We start from the raw sequence: 26918 nt of genomic DNA, 5'->3' as shown, positions 1-26918 counted from the left end.
TCTTACCCATCCACACATACACTGCAGTATCTTACCCCTCCACACATACACTGCAGTATCTTACCCATCCACACATACACTGCAGTATCTTACCCATCCACACATACACTGCAGTATCTTACCCCTCCACACATACACTGCAGTATCATCTTACCCATCCACACATGCACTGCAGTATCTTACCCCTCCACACATACACTGCAGTATCTTACCCATCCACACATACACTGCAGTATCTTACCCATCCACACATGCACTGCAGTATCTTACCCCATCCACACATACACTGCAGTATCATCTTACCCATCCACACATACACTATAATCCACAAACAGCAACATAAGCCCTTCTTGCCAGGTGGGGGGCTCTTCCAGCTCCTAGCGATCCAGAACAGGTTTTTAATCACTTCATCTTGATTATTGATATCTGTAATTGTCTGTTTTATAAAGTCATGAACATTTACAGTGTGAGACAAATCTGGTTGTCTTGATTAAATCCTACAACCTAGGGAGACTTCTCTTTCATTATTTAACAACTCTATTCTTTACCTGATACTGATTTCACCTAAAAGAAAACACCCCAAGGATTATAGACAAAATGCCATGGATCTAAGAAATATTTTACCTTAGAACATAAAATTGCCCTTCTATTTTAGACCATAAAACACTAACCAGGCAACTCCTCCCACCCACAGTGGCCATGTGTGGACATGCTATTGAGCAGAGCGCCTTTCAAAGGAGAAATAGATGCAGGAAGAAGGCTGGGGTGTTTAAAAACTTACAGATAAAGGGCTTCACACTGCTGTGGATGTGCTTGTGTTGTTTGAGGCCTGACGAAGTGGCAAATGTTTTACCACACTCCGGGCAAGCATGAGCCCGGGCACCAACATGCTGAGATCGAATGTGTCGCTGCAGGTTGCTAGGGTCCGTGAAAACCTGCTAGGAAATGAGTACTGATTAATCCAGAAACTTCACTTATAGATACAAGAAAGACCAGTGATGGCTGAAGGAGGAATTTTCTTTTGTCTTACTTTTTTTAGTGTCTATCAAAGACTATATGAAAGCTGTATTTCCAAAGTACAAGAAACTCCTTCAAGGAAGAAACTGGAAAATGATTCATTTTTCTGCAATCATTCTGGGATATCCATTAGTGTCCATTATCAGACTATGCAATGAATGACTCTGTCAGGCCATAGACAAGGCCTTTGTAGAAACTAGGGCCAAAGACTAAGTTCAGTCCTAGCTATCATTAAAAATACCCTTTAAAATAAACACATATTGCGCACAGGATTTGGAAGATTTTGATGAAAGCACCCAAAATCAATTTAGATAATTTTCCTCAGAGGTTAAACTCAAACACAGTGTTTCCTCTGTGTGTTTCCAGCAACCTGGAGCTTTTCCTTTGAACATTTCACTAAATAAAACTATGAGAGACTCAGTTACACATCCAGGAATAAAATCTCCTACAAGGCTCTGTCAAGTGTCCCAATTCCTATTGCCATGAGAAAAGCTGTGGAAATAGAAAGCAACCATGCCCAGACTTCACTGTGTTCACTGTGGAAAAAAAAGACAAAAGGAAGAGAGAGAGAGAGAGAGAGAGAGAGAGAGAGAGAGAGGGAGAGAGAGAGAGAGAGGAAGAAAGAAGTCCAAACAAAAACAAAAACAAATCAAAACCATGAAAGTTGTGAATGACCATTGCTATAGCCCACTCTGAGGCCCAAATGGAGAGCTGTTATTTCATCTGAGTATTGTACTGCACTGGCCACTAAGACAGATGCCCTGTGCTCTTCAGTGTGTACCAAGTTATGATTTACAAGAAGGACTAGGTGAAAAAGTTAGAGTCTCCCATTCTTCATGAATAAGTCTTTAGAAGCCTTATGTGACTTTTCTCACAAATTGCTATTAAAAGAAATAACTAATGCATGTTGGATACAATTTTCATTCCCCACAAGGCTATAAAACAACCCCACACTTGTAAGTCAGTAGCTAGCGGAACTGGGATTTTACCAAGGATGTCTGACACCTAGTTCTGTAACTCACCATTAAGCCTCACTTCCTCCCTTCCAGAAATAAAAGAATAGTCACTAAGTGTTTCTATGCCCTGTGCTAATGCCTTCCAGCATGTAACGCTCAGCCTGCTTTTCTGAGGTATTTATGGTTCCCTCTTCTAAGGCTTGTCTTATATAGTACAACAAGCAATGGGTTAAGAGAGAAAGAAGGGTAGAGAGAGGTGAGTAGCCTACAAATTCACTGTACCTTGGCACAGTTTTCACACTCATAGTGCTTTCCACTGTCATGTGACATCTGGTGGCGAATTAAATTGGACTTCCAGTTAAATGCCTTGGGACACTGATCACACTTGTATTCCCTCTCCTCAGTATGTGACAACATGTGCTTCTCCAAGCTGTCAAGAGAACATTGATTTAATAAGACAGGGTGACAAGGAATACAGTCATAAACAGAATTCCATTTAATTACTAATCCAACTGGAAAGGAAAGAGTTGAGAGAGAAAGAAGCTGAATGGGAAGGAAGAAAGAGAAGAAATGATCTTTGATGGGAAAAGTACATGCTATGTTTGCTGAACTGTGACCCACCATTACAGAGATATAGCCTTGTTTGGAATAAATCTGACATAACTATTGAAGATTATCTGGTAATTGAAAACTGTAAGAGAGAGTTATCTGTCTATGAAGATTTGTGATATGATCTTAATATCAACATTGACTGCTGCTATTTTCATCATTCAAATATAAAACATGTTAATAAAATGCTTAAGGATATTAGGTAGACATTCTCTCTAATGTATGTAACCTCTAGATACAATAGTATTTATATTTCTAGTCATAGAGAAAAGAGAACTGAAAGTAACTTCTTATTATGACCCTAATATAAGTGAGTCGATATGTGGATAGATACATGGAGATACATGTGTACAAATAACAGATGCTGACAATGATGATGATGGCGGTGACCACAATGATGATAAAGAAGATAAGTATAAGATGATAGAAGATAGATAGATAGATAGATAGATAGATAGATAGATAGATAGATAGATTAGTGGGTGGATGGATGGATGGATGGATGGATGAATGAATAGATGATAGACTGACAGACAGGAATAATAAATGGAACATAGATAGATAGGTGATAGATAACTCACAAACTATAAAGAATAACATACATAATTTAAATCAATATAGCATTAAGATTCTTTTTTCTTTTTTTTTTTTTTTTTTGGTTTTTTGAGACAGGGTTTCTCTGTGTGTATCCCTGGCTGTCCTGGAACTCACTCTGTAGACCAGGCTAGCGTCAAACTCTCGAACTCATAGATCCGCCTGCCTCTGCCTCCCAAGTGCTGGGATTAAAGGCGTGTGCCACCACCACCCAGCCTTAGCATTAAGATTCTTAATGGGAGAAAAACATGATTAGAAGGTCCTCATAAAATAGCTTACCTATGTTTAAAAGTTTACAATGTTTTGGGTTTTTTATTGAGAATTTGGCTTTCTTTTCTACATTGGTTCATATATCTTCTGCACTAATACAATGAAAAGAAAATAGACAATGATCTTCTGCTGCAGTTGGAAGCCATCTGCAGCATTTTTGTTCATTGACCACATTGTCCTTGGCACACTGATATACTGCACTCACCTACTATAGCCAGAGGCCCTGAGAGCCTTTGTCCATTTCCAATCTGATAAAGCACACAGGCTAGATTCTGAACTTTTTGCTATTGCAGAGAGCAAGAAAGGGGCACATGATCTCAAAAGGAATTAGGATTCCAATTTGAAAGATGTTCACTGTCCAAAGGTAGTCCACATTAAGCACCAATAACAGTGACAAAATTCTTTAACAAAAAGAGTATTTTAAAAATGACAAACAGAACCTTATAGGATGTGGAACTGGAACATAAAGGGAAAATGCATAAACATGTCATGCTTTCCCTGTGATGTAAATTCTATTTTAGTGAGATGAAATAGACAGTAAGCAATAGTTTTTTCTAGATAAAATTAATTCATCCTTATAATAAATGATGAAAGGATGATAAAACCAGAATTCTTCATGTTCCCTGAATGAGTTAACAAATTTGGGTAATCTACTGCATACTTCCTGATATAAATAAATGATAATATCCATTTGGTTAAACCATTGAATCTAAAGCCCAGTTAAGGCTTAAGATGTAACAGTGCCTTTATGGATCAAAGAAGGAAAGAAGAAAGGTGTTAGACACCGCCAAGGACATATAAATAACAGAATTTGAAAGGAAAAGAAGTATTGAGAGCAAAGCTAAAGAGGTAGATAGCCAGAGAGGAAGAATTTGACAAGAGGAACACTTACGAGATTAAAGTAGACATAATTCTGGCAATCAAATGTCATACATGGACCTTCTGTTTATAATAATCCTAAAAGCCCTAACTATTAGCATTTAAACTCTGACCCTATAATGCCAGTCTTGTGATTTTTAAAGGGCTCTACCAAAACAACATATTAAAACCTTTTACTTTCTACAAACACATCTAGACTTACATAGCACAAATTAAAAACAAGCAAACAAACAAAACCCCATGAAATAATGTCCAAGATTTTTTCCAATACTCAAAAATAGCTAGAACTAAGACAAAATGTGCCTTGTGTGGTAACTGAGGACACTAAGTGTACATGCCTTTGTGGTAGCTGAGGATGCTGAGTGTAGGGTTGTCTTTAAATTCATCATTCTCTCTGATGTGTGCCTATTTGAAGCATTCCAAGATTAAAAGCTATTAAAACTGTCAAGTGCTCACGTTTTATTTTCTGTCTCCTTTTTCTGTGAGATCAATACTCTATATTTGAATATCAATGAAGACTAGCACTGAGGATACATTCCTCAGCACTATGGGTAGAATTGGTAAGTGAGCAAATCATTGTTTTCATATCTTGATAAATGAAAAATACCTTTCCCACACTTATTTTTTTCCATCAGTTCCTTCCTATGCATATCGGCATCTGAACTTATGGGGGTGGGGAGACATGAGTCATTCCAGTTGACAATGCCACTGTTTGACCAGAAGTGCTGCTACCTTCCTAAAGACAGAGTACTAGAACAGAACAGGAGAGTGGCATTAAAATAAAGACCTTATCTTTAGAGCACATAACTCTCTGTTGGTTAAAGAAGTTGGGAGAGATATCAGTAACTGCAGCAAGCAGGAGTTGAGTCAGGAACATCCTTGGAAACCTCTGCAGTATCTGAGATGTCATTATTGTCAGCAGCCAAGGAGGGAATAGGTATTCTAGTATGTGTATGTGAAATCCTGATCCCCGCACCCCAGTGGCAGAAGGTTGTCATGTGCTCTGAATCTCATTCTCTCTCCAACTACAAGGATGTGGTCTAGTTCCCAGGGCATGTTGTGAGCATGCAGCATCCAGTAGGGGAAGACAAAGCAAGGGAATATTTCCTTCTTATTTCTCGTGTGCAGTATAAGGTCCATATTGTTCCATGGTGCTATCACTGCATTGCTGTCAGAAAACAAAACCAAACAAAAACAACAACAATAAAACAAACAAACAAATGATGGAGGTGGGGTTGGGCCATGTAGATAACTCAGTGTTAAACTGTAAGCATGAAGAGCAAAATTCATTTTTTAGCGCCCATGTAAAAAGGTTGACATGGTAGCACACACTTGTAATCCAAGAAGAGAAGGTAAGGACAAGAAGATTCCTAGGTGAGCTTAGTGGCCCCAGCCAGTCTAGTCTATTTAGTAAGCTTCAGGCCAAAGAGAAACCCTGTCTCAGAATAAAAAAGAAAAATATAGATGGACAACCTCCAAGAAATGATAGTCAAGGCTGTCTTCTGTCTTTCTCATCCATATGTCTGTATGTATACATAGCTATGCATACATGTGCACATGTGAACAAGTCTATGTCTTCCATAAACACAGACGCATACTAGCCAGTCTTCAGTCTTCGCTTCTTTTCATATAACTTAATAAGAGTTCGTGGAGCTGTGGTCAGCGACTCCCACCTCTGGATTAGTTTTAAAATTTTTAAGAACAAAAAGATGGCTCAGTGGGTAGAGATGCCAGGAATAACAATCTACATCCTTCCCCAGGAATCCCATAATTGAAGGAGAGAAACAACTTCTGCAAGGACGGACACACAAACACACACACAAATAAATAAATTCAATAAAATATAGGGGATGTGGAAAGAAGACTGTATCACATTGAAGATGGAACTGTCGTCTCTTGATAATATCAGCAACAATGGCAGCATTCAATGAAGAGGGAAATACCCAAAATGTGAATTTGGGTTAAGGCTATAGTATAGAATCCATGATCAACCTCAACACTTGGAGAATGGTACCTAACTGCTTGATAATATACTCTATTCATCTGGTTGGCCTTCCAAATGGTAATTCTGGAAGGTTCTGTACTGGGGTCCACCCAATGATTAACTGACAGTTGACTTTTAGCATGAAGTGGAGCTTCCTGGGGCTCTGGCCTGTGGTTGAATAGATCCAGAAGGTTCTTCCTAGAAATGGTTGCTATCCACTTCTCAAAGGAAGTGAGAATTTGGTTTTTTGCACAGTAATGTTATCCATTGTTCTTGTAAAAAAAAATCAAAGTGAAATAATTCATTTCTGGCACCAGAGATAGCATTTCTTTGTGTGGAGTTTTATCTTCTCACTGGCATTTCTTGGTTTCATTTTATTTTTTATAATATAGGAGCATGATTATAGTTAAAGGACATACAATTTTTACTATAAATTCACTTTTACTAGACATATATAGGGAATTTATTGAATTATGGTCTTTTCAGATTTACATCTATAGAGGTGAGTGTAAAGGGTGCTAGGGAAACACTCTTATTTTCCATTTTCCTTTTTCATTGGTAACTAACTTGTCTGGATTTTCAAAGCTAGAGATACATCATTTGACTCAGTCTCAATGAGGAAGTGGTTACACTTTAATGTCTCTTAGTTATTCACGCCTTTAACTCGATGACATTTGCATGATATCCTTTCCTAACACAGATCCAAGAGAAGATGAGGAAGTAAGAGGAAGTAGAGGAAAGGAGGGAAAGCATCCAGGAAGGAAGGAAGGAAGGAAGGAAGGAAGGAAGGAAGGAAGGAAGGAAGGGAGGAAAGGGTGAGGTGGACTGGGTGCTGTGTCTAGAACCCACTCAGCTTTCATACTCCTGAAGAAGAAGGCCATTTGATACACTAGCATCCCATGGAAACACAATGTGATGTGTTCACTTGAAAAACCTAATTATCATTTCCAGAGCCAAAGATCATTTCCAGATGGAATAAAAAGTAATGAACATAATTATTAAAACCCTTTGCAAACCAAAAGCAAAAGCTATTAGGTAAAATAAACAAAAAGAAAACCTATTAGCATCTCTAAACATAAAGTTGCATTTTGTCCAATAATTATCAACGTAGTGTCCAAAGGGGAGGTTTCAGTGTTGGTGTTTCCTTCAGTCAAATAAAGGACATTCTTAAATTAGCTTCAAAGGGCTATGCAAAGCAAACACTGCTGAGATCTGATTTTCATATTCTTAAATATTAAAACATTGCTTCAGTGCTGTTCCTCCCTTTAGAAAATGCTACACTGGGAAACTGAACATAGTCTGGTTCTTTTGTGGATATGCAATTTGATGGATAATTTGAATTAAATTTACAACCTAGCTAGCTCTGTCAAAAGTTATCTCTGAAAGTGAGCCTGAGGTCTAGAATGTTAGTCCTTCAAGTGAGACAGAGGTAGCTTTACTATTTACATGAGGTAGAGGTAGTCTTGCTATTTAAATGAGATAGAGGTAGCCTTACCATTTAAGTGAAGTAGGGGTAGTCTTACTATTCGTGACATATCACTACTTATTTTTTGCTCTTACTCTGTATTTTTTCTCAAAGTCATCATTCCCTGTAAAGTTAAGACTTCAATTTACAATAAGCCTGCTTAAATCATAATATCTATAGACTAGGAATACAGCTCAATGGCAGAGCAGTTGCCTAACACAGCCAAGGCTCTGGTATGATCCCTAGGTTTAGAAAGAAAATGAGGAAGGAAGGGAGGAGAGAGAAGGGGAGGGGAGGAGGAAGGAGGGGAGGAAAAGGAATGTGAAGAAAGTGAAGGGATGGGGAGGGAGGGAAAAGGAAGGGAAGAAATATTTTCTGATTGACAAAAATGATCCATGTTCACTGTAAGTATCTTAAGGACAAGAAGTTTTAAGGAAGCAGTGATTCCTGAACATGCCATCAGCACGTCTGCTCAGTTGTTTTGAAGCTCCAGGCTTCCCCAGAGCAAACTTGTCAAACCTCAACATGACACTTTGCAGCAGAACAAACATCCACGTTCAACATGTCTTCTCTAACCTTTGCAGATCGGGGAAAACTCGGTCACATTCCTTACAGTCCTGGTTGCCATGGATCTCTCGGAGATCGCTCTCGCTCTCGAGGTTTTGTTGCAAGTCCTCCTCCACCATGGAGAACGCAGAGTGAGGGGTACTGCACGGGAACTTCTGGTGATCAGCTAGCTCAGCCTTGGATTCAAAGAGCTGGTCGCAGTCCTCACAGCGGTGCTGCCGTTCTTCTGTGGGGACAGTGCAAGGACGATTATGTATTGTTAGCTAGTACGGAGGGATCCTGGATTCATCATAACCATAACCACCTGGCTTATTGTGTTACACAAATCACAATCCATAGTTTGCTTTTGGTGTGTGTGCGTGTGTGTGTGTGTGTGTGTGTGTGTGTGAGAGAGAGAGAGAGACAGACAGACAGACAGACAGACAGAGAGACAAACAGAGAAAGACAGAGAGACAGATAGAGATAGAAGAGACAGAGAGACAGAGACAGACAGACAGACAGACAGACAGACAGATAGTCTGTATGGGAGTGGACTTAGCCATACATGTGGGCACGTGTGGAGGTTGCTATTGTGTGTCTTCCTCTATTTCGCCTCACTGTATTTTTCTGAAGCAGGATCTCTCACTGAACCTAGACCCACCATTTTGATTCCCTAGGGATAGTACTAACTCTGGCCCTCCCTTTGATGAAGTTACAGACATACACAGCCATGCTTCCTTTTAGATGGATGTTGGAGGCTCAAACTCACGGGCTCAGGCTTGGACAGCAAACAGTTTGCCCACTGAGCCATTTCACAAACCTGAAAGATTCGACTGCCATTTCTCCACATCAAGTTAATGTGAAAATTAAAAATAATCTATGTAAAGAACCCTATAAAATATCTGGAAAAATAATGCATTTACAGAGGCTACTTTGTAATCTCCTCTTCAAATAAAACTTAACACCTAAATCTTTGTAGATTCTAGGGATAATGGAAGTGGTAATTACATTTTACTGATCATAATCTCAAGTTTCAAGCCAATACAGGTGTTACTCATATCTCTTAACATTAAGTACAAGAAAATAAAGGTCTGAGTTTTACCCAGTTTTTCAGATGACAGTACTAAGATTTAGAACAACTAAGTAGTCAGTTATGGACCCAAAAGATAAGTGGCTGGATCAGACTTAAACCCACTTCTTTTCCCTAAGCCAAAGTCACGTACACAAAGGCCCTGTCTAAGTTACAACTATGTCCATCATTGTTAGAAAACCATCAATTACCTGCAGTAGAGCACAGGATGTTTCCAGCACCCTTTGAGGCTAATTTATATTTCTCAGGGGCCAGTAATAGTTGACATCACTTTGTTAAGTAGTGAACATGAATTTATAACTTAAATCAGTAAATAGGCAGTAATAGTTGAAAATACAATGTGCTTTATGAAGTTAGTTACAATGAGCACTGTTCCTACTCTTTCTACTCAATAGCTGAGAGCCCACACAAAAGTCCCCAGGTATGACCCAAGAGGTATTGTGTATAGCTCGTGATGCCGAAAAACACCCATAGTAACACCATGACACACAGGTTGTTTTGTAGACCTATAACCAAGGAAGACGTTGTTCTTCAGTTATTAATTGACTAAGTGTTTGGGGATAAACATTGTAATTGCCTACTGAGTTGCCATACACTTTACTGGAGAATACGTGTGCAGGAAACTCCAAGGGACATGTGTGACTACAATGCTATGACAAATGACCACACAGGAGCAATGGGGAGCTGTATCACTCAGCTAGGTTAGAGAAACTGGTTCACAAAGGGCTTTCATGGGTAGAAATCAGCCGGGTGGGATGGAGATGGTGTGCACTAAAGATGGAGGTGCTCACACACATGACTACAGAAGGGTAAGGCTGCAGCCAAGTATGCCAAGTATTTAAGGCACATGGAAGGAAGGAGGGAAGTGAAGGGACAGAAGGATATTGATAGTCATGTTAAGAAGGGAACAGAATATCACTAGAAGCTGGGAGCAGGAATATGTTCAGGTTTGCTTTGTAGAAAAATTTCCCCCCATCTGCAGTGGGGAAGATCTAACAGGGGACTCACCAAGAGCCTGCTACCATAATCCACTGGGACATGGGTTCAGCCTAAAGAATACCAATAACAAGAGGACAATGGCAAAGGACTCAGCACCATCTGATTGGATACAAGGGTGGGTGTACTCTACAATCACCTCTGCCTTAGAGACAGAAATCTCAACAATAGCAACTAAAGAAACTTTTTCCTAAAGTTTATAACACCATCTTATATATTCAAGATCTTGGCTTCTAATCTCAACCAGAAACTAACAAAGAAACAAAACTTCCAGGCCTCAAAACACATAGAAAATGCCCAATATTAGAAAGCAAAGACACTACCCTGGAGGCTGACTCTACATACTAGCCATGTGTCTTCCTAGATAATCTACTTTGTTTTAGCCTCAGTTTCTCAATCTGCTAAACTTCTCACTCAGAAACTTTAACCTTCATGTAAAAGGTTAAACAGAATAATATAGGCGAAATACATTATATCCAGCATAAAGAATCTATATGCTTTAAATTTATTTTGTCTAGAAGTAAAATATCCAAGAAACCACTTAAACATTCTAAACTTTATATATATATATAAACTTTATGTATATATCAGTATATGGTTACATGTTTAGGAACAGATATGATACATTGAAACAACACACAGCTAATGAATGGTTCAAGGATGTTTTTGTGTGTGTGTGTGTGTTTGTGTGTGTGTGTGTATGTGTGTGTGTGTAAAAGTGTGTGTGCAGACATGTGTATATGTGTGGGAATGATAGCATAATCTCAGGTAGTACTCTTCAGGTACAATGTGCTTTTATTTTATTTTATTAGACTTTAGAAACAGGGTCTCTCACTGGCCTGGAACTCATTAGCTTGGCTAGGCAGGCCAGCCACTGTCCCAAAGCCACACATGTCTCCACCTCATAAGCACTGAGACTACCTGCCACCACTCTTGGATTTTTTAGATAGGTTCTGGAGATCAAACTAAGGTCTTCATGCTTGCAAGGTAAGCTATCTCTCTAGCCCCATGTATACTTTAAACAATGGCGCTTTAATGAGTGTCTTAAAACACTTAAGAATGGAATGCTCACTTCTATTTGGGCCTGACACATCTAGAACTCAATGATCATGTACAAGTGAAGCAATGCACCAGAGGAGCTCGGCTTGCACATTCTTTAGCATTAAGAATGCTAAGAAATGTCTAAGAAAGGCCAGGCTCCTCATTCAGGCTCAAACTCTGCCGGGCTGACTGGGAAGTCTAGATTTCTAAAGGCAACGTCAGACTTCCAAGAGAAAAAAATGCATACCCCAACAACATCCCAAACCACCAGAATACTTTACAAAGAGACAAAATGGACCTCAACTATGAAGGACACTGCCCAAGAAAAAAAAATAACTAAGCTTGAAAGCTAAAGTCTTCCCTTAAGTCATGGGAGCCTGGCCTCCTGTGCTTTCAATCAAAAAGTACTCTAAGTATTTTTGGTTCAACATACTGTATTCAACCAAACCACATTGTATTAGGAGACAAGAATTGGAAGGAAAAGAAAGAAACATTGTCTCAGCTCAATGACACATAAGCAATTAAGATTTTTGCTCTCACAGAAACACTTTCCCAGTAATAGAAATATACATGGGAGAGACAGTTGGGCATTTAAAGAAAGATCCAAGCCTGGCTACTTGTGATGGCTCTCAAGAAGTGAAAAAGGAAGGCTAGAGAGATATTCAGTAGTTAAAAGCACCTGTTGCCCTTGCAGAGGACCAGGGTTGAATTTCTAGCACCCACACAGTGGCTCACAATCTCCTATCCCTCAAGTTTATGGGCTCTGATACTCTCTTCTGGCTTCTCGAGGCACTGCGTGTACACTGTGCACATGCAAACATGGCAGCAGAACACACATGCACTAAGCAAACAAACTCTTTAAAAGAGTGGAAGGATTCTTACAGAGGGAATTGTAACCAAACTTAAGGTGATGCCTCTGATCAAGTTTTGAAACTTTTCTTTATGTATACATCAGCTTAGACCTCGGCTAATTGCTTTCTCCATCTCTACAGCCACATGTCATCTCCAGAAAATACCCATTCTGTGATAACACATTTGTCAGAATGGCACTGTGCAGCCAAGGAAGTAAATGAAGAAATTGCAGGTGTGAAGGACCTTCTTGGACAGGTTGCTGCTCTTGAAAGCACTGTGCCCTGCACTCGGCACTTACCATGGATGTCAGGCGCCATGGGCTCATGCGGGTCCTCCTCTTCGCTCTTCATGAACAGCAGGAGTTCTTCCCCAGGTGCAATGTCTGCAACTACTCGGTAGAATATCTTCAAAGAGGAAGCACAGGTGGCAGGAAAGACAGACATGAGCAAACATTAACAAAGAGCAGGATACACCAGGGCAGCTGTACATTTTCTCCTATTTTCATAAACATATTCCCTTTTATTTTTATTTTTTATCAAAGGAAGTGGTAATTTCTGCTTTATTAACTAAGAGAAGAAAATAATCTCCTTGTTGGAAAAAAAAACTCTCAAGGAGTTTACAAACCATTTCCAAATCCTAGCTAGTATACAAACGAAATTTCATAATGTAAGTTCGTTGTGTTACCTATAATCTATATATGTTTAGAAAAGAACTATCCCTCTTTCTCTTCTCTCTCTCTTCTCTCTCTTCTCTCTCTCTCTCTCCCCCTCCCTCCCTCCTTCCCTCCCCCTCTCTCTCTTTCTTTCTTTCTTTCTCTCTCTCTTCCCGCCCCCGCCTTTTCTTGCACCCACCTTTGCCCCTAAAATTATCTCCTAAAATAAATCTCAAATGGAACTGTAAAAAACTAAAAAATAAAACAATCTTTTGCATCCTTGAATCTCTCAAAGTACCTAGCAAGCCACACCTTCACAAGGCTGAACCACTCCTGACTGTCCTGCAGTGCCCTAACTAACCCTGAGGGGCCCTGCTTAGCAGAGGATCCTTTCTTCAAAGACACTCCAAAGGAAGTGACTAGTATATTGCGGCAAACCGAACAGCTATGGTCTCTAGAGAACAGAATCATTTTGTTTCCAAACACCACTCTCTGCTCCCACCAATGAGAAAGGTGAGCCCCTACCTAGGCCCTGACCTTCTGCCACAGCTCCTGATTGCAGCTCCAACATACAACCACTGTGCCTTGTATTCACTCTGTGACCTGGCTGCTGATTTGGGTGCTTATGCCCTGACTTTCTCGTTAAGTAAAGACAGGAAAGACTTAATAAATCTGCTACTAGTGGGTTGGGGAAGCTGTGTGAAGAATCATAATCTGAAATTTCCAAGATCTGTCTGCCTTTCCTAAGAGCTCAGTGACAGAGAAGTCATGGCCTTCTGTGTGTTCAGGCACCAGGCTTTTATCTGATAGAGGATGAATTTAAGCACAAACATCTTCAAGATATATATTTATTTTACCATTGGAATACTATCAATTATCTTTCTTTTCCTGAGACTATTTATTAAATAACAATTCTATAGTCAGATGGGGGTTTGGGGGTGAAGGAAAAGTTATACTGTACCTCAGAAACACTAAACATTTTAGCCCTATGAAACATCAGTGTGAATTGGCCCTGTGTCTTTTCTTACACATTCACCTAGCTCATGGTAACCATATTCTGTTTTTCTGTTACCATACACCAATTCTTTTACTAGCTAATCCTTAACTAAGCAAGACTGCACCCCACTCCTATTACTCTGAACACCAAGACAAATTTGGAGGAAAAAATAAAACAACAGAGAAACCAAATGCAACCAAGTAATAGGAAGAATAACCTAGAAGATAATGTCTGTTCATTTGAGACCAGCATTGGACTGGCTCTGTGTCCACTAACCAGGGCTGTCTGATCATTTCAAACTGAGAAAATCTATGAAAACTGGCTTATAAGATAAATGGAATTATTCCTCTATTTTTTGTATTTAACTGTTTGTTTATCCCTTGAAACGCTAAAGAGCTTACAGAGAAGTACGTGCCTCTTTCTTCCAGTAGGTGGCTCTAAACTCCAGTTGGTAGTGATGGTGGTGATGATGGTTGTGGTGGTGGTGGTGGTGTGTATGTGTGTGTGTGTGTGTGTGTGTGTGTTTCTATAAAAAAAAAGACTAGAGCACGAAATTATGTGAAATTAATATATATTCCAATGAGGAATATTTTCTGCTTAGTCTCTTCCTTGTTAAAATGAAGCTTTTTTTAATTCATTAGTAGTTAAGCTAGCTTAAGTTCCTTTATAATGGCCATCAGGATGAAATGCAGAACACTGCTGTAATATAACCTAAGATTCCTTTATTCGTCAAAAAGTGAAATCTAGACTATCATAGAACAGGCTCCTTCTTTTGCAGTTTCTATTTAAAAAGGAAATCCAAGCAGGCCCTTGTACCCAGAGGCTGCCCATCACTCTCTCCTCTCTCTAGAGCCTCACAGGCAGAGGAGAGTTCTGCTCAAGAAGTTACCAGATTAAAATAATATCATTGTGTCCGTGTGCCTTTCTTCTTACACCTCCAAGTTAAACTCGGGTAAGTACCCTGCTTCCTTCTAGACTCTATTTCCCCTTAGAAAACAATGGGCTTCTCTCAACAGTTTGAATCGCCTCTGTCCTGGCATCTCTTACAGGTTTAACTTATTAGTTTCCTTTCCAGCAGCATGTTAACATTTGAATCTTGACACATTCGGACTTTTTAGTAGCTTCTTGCAAACAGAGAGGTTAAAAAGACAAAGCACATCCAGACAGTCAAAAGGTGCGATTGTATTGGCTGAGGGACGCTTCTCAGACACACATGTCAGGCCACTTTAAGAAAGTATTATGATATCATGATTTCTTTCCAGTCCTCTATTAATCATGTCTCTTTTAATTCCATTTTAGATTTACTCAATCCAATGTGAGCAGTCCAAGGAACAAAAGAAAATGATGGATACACTGCAACTATATATTATGAAGACAATTCTCTTTGCCGGGACATAGATCACTCCTGTAATTACCCTTTAAGTGTCCAGATTGTCATGTGAAGAATATTGAGTGCATAAAATATAAAAGACATGGAAGAGTGTTGACGTTGGCTTTATTTACTGGAGGTAAAAGGTGACATTCCAGGCCATGAAAGGCAAGGCAAAGCAGAGTGGATTTTAACTTCAGGGTGTTCTTTTCTATTTTAACTGAATTTTTATGGTGCTCATGAAACTGGGGTATGAAAAGAACTGGCAAGCACCAGTCATAACGAGGGCAAATTCTGGGCATGCTTCCCCATGTGGCAATAATATGCCTCAAAGTCCCACCCTCTACACCCTCAAGGGTATGATCCTCCTCTCAAGGTGTTTCTGCTCCTGTGATCCTTGTTGTCTGCCATTCCTTGGAATCTTAGAAGATCTGAATTCAAACTACATGTTCCTATTCTAATTAGAATGACACAAAAGTATGATTTGAATCCTTGAGCCCAGATATGCCTATGACAATAGAAATACATTAGCAAGCATTTGACATGTGAGAGAAGTCCTTTAATATGAAACAAAAGGATGTTTCTTTTTTATTTTCCCCCTCAAACTGAATTACATGGGAAAATGATGGGAGACAACCCTAAATGAACCTTCTCCTTTAGGAAATACCATGTCTCTAATCTCAGGAAATGCTGTGTCTCTCCTTTAGACTTATAAAAAATCTTGTGGTAAATAAGAAACTGACAGCGTCAGGAGTGGCGTGTATAGACACTTACTGATGTGGAATGCTTATAGATAACCCGCCTTTAAGCCCAGGACATCCCCAGAGACTTGGCTACACAGCACGCCTATAAACCCTGTGTCATCTGAGTTACGCACCAGAAGAAAATACAGTAGTTTTCTGGGATTTGTGCTGTGGAAAAATGGGAGTTGATTTGTCTGCTAAATTCCATAAAAGAGTTAATAGTTTTCCTTTCCCATTGTAGTTGTGTGGAAAAACTTAACCGAGTCCAAAATTAAAATGTCCTGGGGTTTGTGATGAATTCAATACAAGTACAGAAATCTTAAGTATTCAGAAAGAAGTTTCAATCAATACAAAAGTTGTTGGTCTCCTATCTTTCTCTCTCTCTCTTTCTTTCTCTCTCTCACTCTCTCTTTCTCTCTCTTTGATAGAGACTGCTGGAATGAAAGAAAATCCCAGCACACAGTGGAAAGGCAGAAGAATAGTCCTTACAGGTACATGGAAATTCTATTGTAAAAATCACATTATGAATATCTCAAATTTAATCGAGTAATTACACATCTCAAACTCATTGATCTCCTCTAGAATTCTAAATTGGAAACCTGGTACTAAAATTTAGAAATAGATGTTATGAACACTGACTTAATTTTCCATACAGTTAAACTTTTTCATAACATAAGAATTTAATTTCTCTAGCATCTGGATAGACTGGGCTTTTATTTTTTCCTTTTCCAAAAACCTGAATTTCTGTCTTCGTAAACATGAATGATATCTTTGGATTTCTGAATTCTTCAACTTAAAAAGATAAGTATCTATGACAATTGTTTTACTACCTGACCTCGCCATAGTCTTTTATCACCAACTTTCATTGTCATAACTCTCACTAGCAAAATTCATGACTTTTCAGAAAGAATCCTTGTTTACATAATTTAAAAACAAGAAGAGAAAAAGCAAACACTGTCCTCCTTCATTATTAGTGACATTTATTGCTTAAGCGTAAACATAATATACTTGTAAATGGGCATCACTTACTATAGATATAATATTATAATTAATTTCTTTTAATCAAACTCTGAATCCAATTATGGATGAAAGAAACTCTGCTCAGGTAATATAAGACAAAACAAAGAATTTTCAAAAATAGTAGTGGTATGGCAGAAGTCAGCCAATTCCAAGATTCTGAGAGATCAACTGTCACTCTGTATTATATATGAATAATTTTGTACTAAGATATATTATGTATTTTACATGTGACATCTAATAAATAAAGTTCATATTTTCAATGAACATAAAATTTTACATAGACTATTAACAATCTGGTGTTATGTATTAATTGTTAATGCTTAAAAACCAGATTAATTCTAATCGTGTTTGATATAGGTTACAATTAATTATATATCATGCTACACACATCAAATATAAAAGTAAAATGAGAATTAACATTAATTAATACATGTCATTGGTTGCTTAGTTCCTTCAGTTACTTAAATTCAAGAAGACCACACTACAGAGGGTAGAGATATTCAAAAACATTCTGAGAAACGTTAATAGTCCACAGAAGGCTCTCAGACTAATTTCATTTGGTCAAGGCCTCTGTCCAACCAAATCTGCCATCAAAATAATGACATTTCCATTTGTACTAACAAAAGATAAAACTGTGTGTTCTTGTTCATTATTCTACAGAAGAGACAATTTAATAATCTGCTATACTTGGGTCATTTCAAAGTGCTATGTTTGTACTATTGACTTAGAAGATAAACCAGTGTACAGGAGAAAACAAGAAAGAAAACAAACCATTTACTCTTTAAAAGATGAACAAGGCCTCATTGTTATGGCTTTTCATTAATTTCCCTGGTCAAACACTGGAAGTTTTATTTATGCATAGTATGCTGCACTTGGCATGTCTAAAAATGACAGAAGTGTAAATTATGAGTGACCTGCAACCTATTCAGGAAGTTCTAATAATTGAAATAATAGAGAAATATACTCCCTGCAGAATCTATATGAAGAAACAGACTATAGCTGTTTTTTTCCCTTTGAAACTGTCAGCTGATTTCTCCCTCTTCCAACTCCCAATGTTTGGCTGGAGTGCTTTATTTTTCTATAGCTTCATTCAAAGGATCATGCGGGATCAGGGAAAGCCAAGTGGAACGTGTATGCTTGGAAGTGGCTGGGAGGGAGGCTAAGTGACAGGGTCTACATCTTAACAGAGTCAACATTTGGTGGGACCATATCTGTCGTTCTTGGTGCTGCAGAGACAGCCTGAGTTCATAGACTATATGTATATATACTTGACCATCCCAGAAAACACAGCCTGAATCCCTCATCTACCCCTAGCAATGTGGGAAACCTCAACTCAGGAAAGCTACAGTGAGGTCAAGCTTTTGACCTCTGGATAAAAAGATCCCAATGTACATTCTGAGTCTAATTTTACTAAGAGGCAGAGAAGCATCTTTGGAAGACAGATATGGATGGCCAGGAAAAAATCTCTTCCAACAGAATGTTAGCTTTATTATAATTAAGCTTTGCCCAAGCCAGACAACCTTTAGTTTATCCAAAGAAGGTGTTTTGCATCTATCCTTATAGCCACAGAGAAAAGAAACATTTTGAGAGGATTGGGATAGAGAGAGTTAGCCTCATGTCCCCAAGCTTGCCTGGCATGTATGAAGCCCTGAGGTCAATCCACACACCAAAAATAAATAAAAACAAATAATTGCATGAATACACGATACACGATATACATACACACACACACACACACACACACACATACACACACACACACGTGCACACACACGAGACAAAGTGGAGTTTCCCTCTTTTAAAAACATCCAGTAGAAAACATTGAAGATTTTTTCTTCTATATATTCTTAACTCATTTTTAATAACATAAAAAAACAGTCAAATACAGTTTAATGAATTAAAGAAGACAAAATTGATTTTGGTTCTAGTTTCTATAAAAAGAAAAATGCTGAAGAGCCACTTAGTGCCTTTAGAGCTACGTACTTAGTCTAGAACCCTTGCAACAATATCTTACCTAATTTCTCAGGATCTCCTCCACAGAGCCCACAAGCAATGTCCATGTATAAGGAAAGGCCTTTTCTTATGTTGGCCACCTTTTTTGACTCTATAACAACCTCTTGATTATTCCAAGTCTTTTCTGAAGATATGGCAAAAGTGCCACCAAAACATTACAAAGAAGCTAAGGTTCATCTCTGGGTGATGGACTGCCAAGCTGGAGGTATTGCTTCTGCCCGTGACCACTAAGTTCTCTTTGGTGGCTTATGAAGCATGCTGATGACTACCTTTCTGGCTTTCTTTCTAACCCAGAAAGAGCTAGAATCTCCTGGTTGCACCACGTTTTGAGCTCTTCCTGAATGAAAGATGATGTCTACATGATTATTAAAAATCTCCATGTGATATAGCAGGTGATTGTTTCAACTTTAATATGCATAAATATACTTCAGGTCACCTTTTTTGAGGCACAGGACCTATGAATCCTAGTGAAAGACCTCTGTATGTGCTATGTCACCATCATGGCCTAAGCATTATATACAGGGAAGGGAGGTAGGACTGTTTTTCTAGCAAATATCAAACAGCAATCTATGTCTGAGGCAGTTTCATCTTAGAGTAAAGGAAGCAACTTATCAGGCAGATAGCATCCCCCAGAGTCAGCTTGCATGCTGCTCTCAAAGCTGGTCCCTGGGTACTGCCAGCTGGCATCCATCTTAAAACAGCAGAGTACAACTTTGGTATAAAAGTAGGACTTGACTTAAAAGCAAAGCAAAGCAAATGCCCAAAGCCAATAATAACTTTAACATCAAAAGAAAGCATAGAGAACATGGACAGAAATCCTTGTAGTGGACGAGAAATTAACAAATTACCTGACAGTGGAGGCAAACATATTCTACAAAGTGGGGGAAGCTGAGGGAGCTCCTCACTCTCTACACTCCATGCTGTTTGCCTCATTGTTTTCACACCATATACATTAAGTGAATGTTGAAGGAAAGTGGATTTTTCCCCTCCTCAGTAAAAGGCCAAAGAAAATAAGTTAATAATTGAGCCCATAATAAGCTTGCAATAACAACACTGTTCTAGTGTCAGGCAGTCTGATAGTATCACTCATAGGAGCCTGAGCAGAGTGGAAGCGGGTGTGCCAAATCAACCATGATCGTCCTGGAAGCAGTTAAAAGTTTATAAGGTAAAGCACAAATGAGAACAATGCCCATTCCAACTGAAAACACTGCAGAGTCTTGCTGCCGTCCATTAACCACCAGGGAGCTGGCAGCATCTCCTAAGTGAATTCTGACTTCATATTCTTTGTGGGGCACACATTCTTCTATATCTAGTTGCTTCAGAATGGACAACAGGCATTGGGTAATCTCTTATTGACATGTTTCTTTTGATTCAGGGGCAACAGGAGACTTCTCTAATTCTACTTACTAAATACCAGCTGTCAGGGGCCAGTTTAAGAATGAAAGTACTTATCACTTTGTGTAAATGACAAGTTTAACAATACCTTGGCTGTCTGAGGGCTTTCCTACATTTGAGGACCATGTGAGATTAGGACAGGATATGAATGACTATGTTCCTTTCCATGAGACAGAATTCTAATACACACAAACACACACACACACACATAAAACATCCTACAAAATATGACCAGGTCATTCTGGTCACCATAATGGAACGATTGACTTGACTTTCATCTGAAAGGTCAACTTACATGAACTGAGCTTTAATGGCCTCCCTCAAGATAATTCAAAGAGCCTTAGTCCAAAGACACTTCAGGGTAAAAGAAAGAAAATAAGTACACAAAACTTGTGACTATATTCAATAATGATAAGAAAAGCATTGCTTGTGAACAGTAAATACCCTGTAGGTAGGCTGACCTTTGATTTTAGGTAAAGAATATAGAGGGGTAAGCTTAAAAGGAGATTTATCAAGGATGGAGAGAGAGATACAAAGGTAAGATGAGACCAAGTCTATAGAAATGCGCTACATCTTCCAATCAAACTAGTTTGTAAAGGGGAGCTATGTAAGACTTCAAAAGAAAGGTATAATGATAATAACAAGAAATTTTAAAAGCCTGAGTAAGTCATTTAGATGTCTGGACTACTTACCTTTAAGTAAGTATGTGGGAATAGGTGCTTCTGTATATAAAGGAAATCTCTGAATAATTGATAAATCTCTTTCAGGTGTCCTTTCTGTGTTTGGTATCCTTGAGGACTGACCTTAGGACAATTTCCAGTATCCAACTTTGCTCCTGCCTTTGCTTCTGCCCCACCCTACTACTTAGAACCAGTTGCTGCTCCTGTACACCACCTAAGCTCTCTAATGTGTCTACACATTGTCTGTCACTGTGAAAATTTCCCAGCGCAATAGTGGGTGTCAGCAGTGAAGCTATGTGCTGGTGAACACAAACTTTAGGGAATGTGGGAAAGCAATTTAGACACCATGAGTCAGGAAGCTTGGATGTTTGAATGGTTGTGGTAGTCTATGGGTTGTCTGTGATTGGGGTCTCACTCCCCTAGTGTCTTTGGTTGGGATTTCTTTATAAAGATAAATTACTACAGTTAACTCTGCACTTCTACTTGGAGAATACAGCATCAGTCAGACTTTGTAGCTACTTAGAAATTATGTTTAGCAGCAATGCCAGCACAGCCAGAGTTTCCATCCTCTCAAACACCACAGCAAGAGCTTTAAAAATGTGAAATAAAAGGACATCTAAAATTGTAAAACTCGAGTCTTTCTAGGCAACAGTGTCAAAAAAAGACATTATCTTTTTAAAGTTCATTCTGGTGTGAAAATATCTGAAAGTAAAACACACACACACACACACACAAATCTGAATCTGTTAGAAAGTTTAAACCAAGGAAAATCACTTTAAGTGCTTATGGAAAAGTAGGGGGAAGTGGCTAATTGTATGGTGGTCCCTGTTTCTATTTTAGCACATAAATCAGATTACATTCATTATTAGTATTACTCAAAAAATAAAATCTACCAATCAAACAAGGCCAACATGGGTTTTATCCAGGATGCATGGTTTGACAGCTTCCTACTCTCAAACAATTTCAGCATTGAAGTATGCATATTTATTTTCTTTTGTAGATCTTCTCCTTCTATACAAGTATGAAGCTGATTTAAATCCATTAAATTTAACTTAAACACCAGAACGTTCTTGAATATATATAGTCACCAAAATAGACTGTAATAAATACACTCTTCATTTGTTCAGGGTAACCATTACATTTGTTTGCTGGGTCACCTACAGAACACCAGAACTAGATCAGAGCTAAAAGGTTTACCTGCAATTCTTTAAGAGCCTACAATATTTACCTATTATGCTATGAAAATTCTTTTTAATAACTTAATATCCTTCTAAGAATCAGAGCAAAGAGGAGCATTTCATGATTTATTCTAGAATATTACAGGTTTATGCTGTGCAGGTATAGCTGATATCACTGAACAGCCCTATGCAGGGCTTCCCTTGGTGCCTTGGTAGTAAATGAGTGTGTTTATGATGTGATGAACTATATCTATTCACCATTTGGCAGTCCCTACCATGGAAAAGAGGATGCAGAGACAGACCTGGAGATTCTCTGCTGTCAGCTCTATATCATTGCACCTGGTCTAACATCACATTTCAAAGCTGTCCAGAGATGTCCATCTAAATTGTCTCCTTGGAACTGTTTATGAGCTTATAAGTGAACGTGCTTATACTATAGATATGCACACTATCAAGGTGCTTGTCCTCCCTTGTTCTGTTAACTGGCCTAAGCATAATGTTCTACAGAGCCATACCTATCACACACATGTGTCTCTTACCTTTGACTTTCTCTCCTGTTTATGGGTGAGCCATGAAATATCAATTTCATGATTGTGTTATTTGATATACACTCACTATGTTATCATCTTAATTTTGGCTTGTGTACTATAGAAGTTTAGAATGAATAGTTCCAAGAAATGATCAAAATGAATCTAACATTGGTGTTCTGTGTCTCAATTACTTTTTGTTGCCTCTTCAGTTAAAACAAGTAAACATGCTATTCTTTAAAGAAGATGAATGTATTTTCTTTGGAAACAATGCTTATACAATGTGTACTTTCAAGCTAACTGAAACAATTACAAGTGACAACAGTAATGAGAAACCTTATTCATACATAGTCAGGAATCAGAGGATTTTTTTTTCAGTGCAATCAAGCTTTGCAAGAAGAGTTTATTATAAAACATAAAAGTTAAATACAAAATTAGCTATAAGTAGCATTATTGAATCATCTTTTCACTGACTATACAATTGGTTTAGATAAATACTGAAATATGTCCATTTTTAATAAATATGAACAACAAATAATCATTAAGATATATATATATATATACATATATATATATATATATATATATATATGTAATTATATTATTTCATCTTAAAGGTATCTTTTGAGGTCCTACGTTTTCTTTTCTAGAAAACACAGCACCAACACTTTACCCTCTTGTAACATCTATCCATTTCCTACACTTATAAACATTAGGCTCTCAAAAAATATTTGCTGCTGCTGGTGACAATAACTCCTCAGACAAACTTGGGATATGTTCTGCTCAAAATCAATAACTAATTTAATAATATTTTCATTTGTCAATAACACTTTGTTCTCTCACAGCAAAGGGAAAATTCAATTGATTAGTTTATTATTTTTGATTATGCTGACGATTTAAGCGATCCTATTTAAACATAATTTTACAACTTACTACCTCATGTTTTGTTAAGCCAGTAAAAATTATCTGAGAGCTGGTGAGATGCCAACGAATAATCTTCTAATGATGACTGAGACTCTTGGGCTTATGATGCAGGATAGCTTTCAATTGGAACCAGATAATTTAAACTTTCCTTTTCCTGGTGTTGTGGGCTGCTAAGCAACCATTTCAACATGGTCTTGGAAACATATTTAAGTCACCATGGGGTTAAAAGAAGTAGATGATTGTAATACAATTAAATTTTAACCCAGTGATGTTTGTAAGAAAGGAAAATCAACAGGATGAACCTTTCACTATATAGGTACTCTCAAATAAAATTACAAGACATAATTTTATTAAGTGTAAAATTGGTTTTGTGATAAAAGTATGATTTTTACTTCATAGTTACTTTTCTTAAAGTCAGTCTCACCACTTGATCATCTATAAAGTTACAAAATTTCTTAATAGAGAAAAATGTAAACTTATACATTATATAAAAGAAAAGTATTTTGATTATTCAAAGAGTAAAATATTCTTATTTTATTATGCTGACTTAGAAAATTAATTATAATTATCCATTTTACAATGTATAATCAGGAAATTCTGCACCAATAACATACATATACATCTGCCTATTATTTCAAATAAAACTATAGCTATTCATATATCATTCACAAATTCTGCATAAATTCTCAAATTGTTTTAGCTCTATACATCCTATGAATGTATCCATTAGGATGATAAAGAAAAACATCTAACAATAAGTATCAAAGACGAACTTAGTTTCTAAATCACTCGGCCACACTACAATAACTGCAGTATTTATAAAGATGCTAAGACAACATGAATAATCACCCAAAGAAAACATCAGTGCAAGCAGAGCTGAAAATGTCTTAGTTCTGCATCTTGTACATGCGTGTTACCTTCTGCCGTATCAACAAACAGGCCACATTGGTCTGCTGCAGCTCCCTGTTATTTCTATTCTTCAGGCTTCGCTGATATGTTAGTGTTCTCAAAGAAAGACAAGAAAATCTTTACAACATACCTGATCATTTATCTGGCATGCAACAAGGTTGTGCTGATCATAGCAGCCCGCGAATCGGATGTACTTGAGCCAGCTTCCTACATCTGGTTGACTGGCATCTATGCAGAACTTCACATTGCAAAACTCATCTAAGATCTGGGAGGAAGAAGAAGAGAACAATAAATTGCCATATCAGTCCATTGCAGCAGGTAGTCAGTTCCTTGAAAATATTTCATTGAAATGCATAGTCTTCCTTTGAATCTTTATAAGAAAAAGGTCAGGCAGCACACATATTATTAAAGAAGGCATAAGTTATGCTGCATTTACAAAAGGCATAAAGCAATTTTAACAGCACAAAAAAACTGATTAATCGCTTTCAAAATAAGCCTGCTTCTTTATTATCCGTGAAAAAAACTCATTGACTTAATTTTATTCATTGTGTTTTTACAGAAAAGCCATATAGAACAGCATGTAGAACATACTATTTCTAAACTAAATATTCAATGTTTAGGTTTGGATAATTCAACTGTCAATACTGTAGCTCTGTATAGTCTCTTCATCTGGGTGAGGATTTATACATTTTTGTCATTTTAATTCAATTAAAAACTTTCATATAAACTATTATTAAATTTCTTTTATTAGTTTGTATTTCACCACCATAAAATTACACTCTTAGTTGAAGAATTGTCTCACAGATGCTTCTAACCAAAGTAAAGAAAAGCAAATGAAATTTATACAAATATACATATGTATGCAAAGTACAACCTAAGGTTTAATTCACTAATGCCAATACATGTTTACAAACTACATCCAGCAAACAAAGTCACAGAGTGGTTTACAGGTAAGTACAAAATTAGTAGATATCATCACATGTTGCCAATATTACCTTATGGTAATGTTTTATCATTATAGAAGATTTGTGTTTGGCCTATTCTAAACGTTAATATTACTCAGGACACTTAGGAAATCTAAAGTGAGACAGGAAGCTTTTAATTGTAAGGTTTCATATACTCAAATCAAGCCTTTTCTGAATCATTAACTTCAATAACTCAATATTAAAAGCTATGGAGTCATTGACCTCATGGTGGAGAACTAGGAGCTGGTAATGCTGTCAGTCAGTTAATACAAACTGTGAGGACGGTTTCTGCTCCAGACTAAACAGCGTATTCTAGAACAAGGACTAATGGCTTAAATAACCCTTGAACTCTGCTCCTGCTGCATCAGCCTGGAAGTTAACATGAAACCCTTGGCTATATGGACCAAAAGCAATTTTGTGTAGAACTCCAGTAACCATCCACTTGCAGACTCAAGTCATCAACTCACCACAAACTTCAAGAACTCGGTCCTGAGCATTCCAGTCTAAAGCACTATGAATAAGTCCTTGACCATGAGGCCCTTGAAGGGCAGTAAGTCGTCCCAGGACTTTAAAAAGAAAAATGATAAAGAAGAAGAAGACAATAATTGTTCCCTCCCCCTCCTTCCATCTCTCCACAGTAACAGAGAGTTAAATACCCTTTCTATGGAAGACGAATTTTAACAAATACGTTACTTATAAAATTCCAAGCATTAAGATGTTCCCTCAGCTCTCAAGGCTAAGTAATGCAAATGGCATTGAGATTCCTCCCCTTCCCAGAAATAGAGTGAATAATTAGCATAGATTTTAAAGTTTGTTTTTTTTTCTAAAATGGGATTGTTGTTTTGTTTGCGAATTTATTTTGATTTGGGGTGTGTCGTTTGTTTTCTTGACTAAGAAGAAAAGGGGTGGGGAGGCATGTCAACTGACACACCAGAGAAATATTTAATAAAGGAAACTGGCGAAGCCGTTGAAATGCTACCCTGGTCTCATCTCATGCTGCAGAAAGACATGGAAAATTTGTTAATTTCAAAGTCAAGAATCCTCTGCCCGCTCAGCTTTCAAGCAGAGGTAGGGAATTAAAGATTACATACTGTGCACATAAAATTATAGGTGTAATTTTATTTCGTGTTAACATCCTTGCCGCTGCCACTGTCAACAGGGAGGCTAATTAAAAAAAAAATCATTTCCAAAGAATCTCAATCTCTCTCTCTCTCTCTCTCTCTCTCTCTCTCTCTCTCTCTCTCTCT

The 26918-nt window shown here is 37.8% G+C and overlaps 1 protein-coding gene across 2 annotated transcripts in view; it reads right to left on the bottom strand.

The window, feature by feature from the left end:
• The window catches only part of Mecom (MDS1 and EVI1 complex locus), a 541930-nt gene that overhangs the window by 33640 nt on the left and 481372 nt on the right, over positions 1-26918 (bottom strand). For both annotated transcript variants that reach the window (XM_028761727.1, XM_028761773.1), the window contains 5 exons: positions 24837-24971; positions 12598-12703; positions 8351-8567; positions 2256-2403; positions 782-935 (listed from right to left, as the gene is read on the bottom strand). In XM_028761727.1, coding sequence (XP_028617560.1) covers positions 782-935; positions 2256-2403; positions 8351-8567; positions 12598-12703; positions 24837-24971 — 760 coding nt within the window. The remainder of the gene's footprint in view (positions 1-781; positions 936-2255; positions 2404-8350; positions 8568-12597; positions 12704-24836; positions 24972-26918) is intronic.

The sequence above is a fragment of the Grammomys surdaster genome, unplaced genomic scaffold (assembly GCF_004785775.1).
Source record: "Grammomys surdaster isolate TR1022 unplaced genomic scaffold, NIH_TR_1.0 62, whole genome shotgun sequence".
NCBI classification, from domain to species: domain Eukaryota; kingdom Metazoa; phylum Chordata; class Mammalia; order Rodentia; family Muridae; genus Grammomys; species Grammomys surdaster.
The sequence above is the reverse complement of the archived record's forward strand: the minus strand, read 5'-3'. Positions and strand labels throughout refer to the sequence as shown.